The sequence below is a fragment of the Aptenodytes forsteri genome, unplaced genomic scaffold, assembly GCF_000699145.1.
Source record: "Aptenodytes forsteri isolate BGI_AS27 unplaced genomic scaffold, ASM69914v1 Scaffold271, whole genome shotgun sequence".
NCBI lineage: Eukaryota > Metazoa > Chordata > Aves > Sphenisciformes > Spheniscidae > Aptenodytes > Aptenodytes forsteri.
Genome location: NW_008794602.1, coordinates 542442 through 542980, shown reverse-complemented (window position 1 = coordinate 542980; position 539 = coordinate 542442). Strand labels below are relative to the sequence as shown.

At 67.7% G+C, this 539-nt stretch overlaps 1 protein-coding gene across 1 annotated transcript in view; it reads right to left on the bottom strand.

Moving 5' to 3' along the window:
* The window catches only part of CDK10 (cyclin dependent kinase 10), a gene marked incomplete at its 3' end in the record, with an annotated part of 3611 nt that extends 3203 nt beyond the window's left edge, over window positions 1–408 (bottom strand). The window contains exons 1-2 of the mRNA XM_009273092.1: window positions 338–408; window positions 44–115 (exon numbers count right to left, since the gene is read on the bottom strand). Of these exons, the coding sequence (XP_009271367.1) occupies window positions 44–62 (19 nt within the window). The remainder of the gene's footprint in view (window positions 1–43; window positions 116–337) is intronic.
* Between the last annotated feature and the right edge of the window lie 131 nt (window positions 409–539).

Genomic DNA, 539 nt, shown 5'->3' with positions numbered 1-539 from the left:
AGGGGGGCCCGCCCCCGCCACAGCTCCCCTGCTCCTCCATTACCATCTTTCTCGTTGTCCATCCGCACCTTCTTCAATGCCACGGTCTCGTCTGTCAGGGTGTCCCGGGCCCGGTCTGGAAAAGCAGCACAGGCCAGGCGCTCAGCACCGGAAAACAAGCACTGGTTTTATCGTGGGCCAGCGGGACCCCTGCGCTGATGAGCCTCGGTCCCCCCCGACGGCACCCCCCAGCCCCAGCCTGACACGCTCCGGGGCTGCGGGCAGACGGGCTGCGGCCTCTCCTCCCGCCCAGGAACCGGCTCCGGGCCGCGGAGAGAGCAGCCGGCGCCGCGCTTACACACTATGCCGTAGGTGCCCTCTCCGATCCGATTCAGCTTCTCGAACTCCTTCACGCTCCGGCATCTTCCCAGCTGGAACCGAAGAGCCCCGTCACAGGCAAGCGCTAGCGCTGGGGCAGCCCTCGCTCGGAGGTTTCTCGCCAGCCTTCCCGCGACCTCGGCAGCAGGCTAACGCCTTCACCTACACCCCTCCCTCTCGCC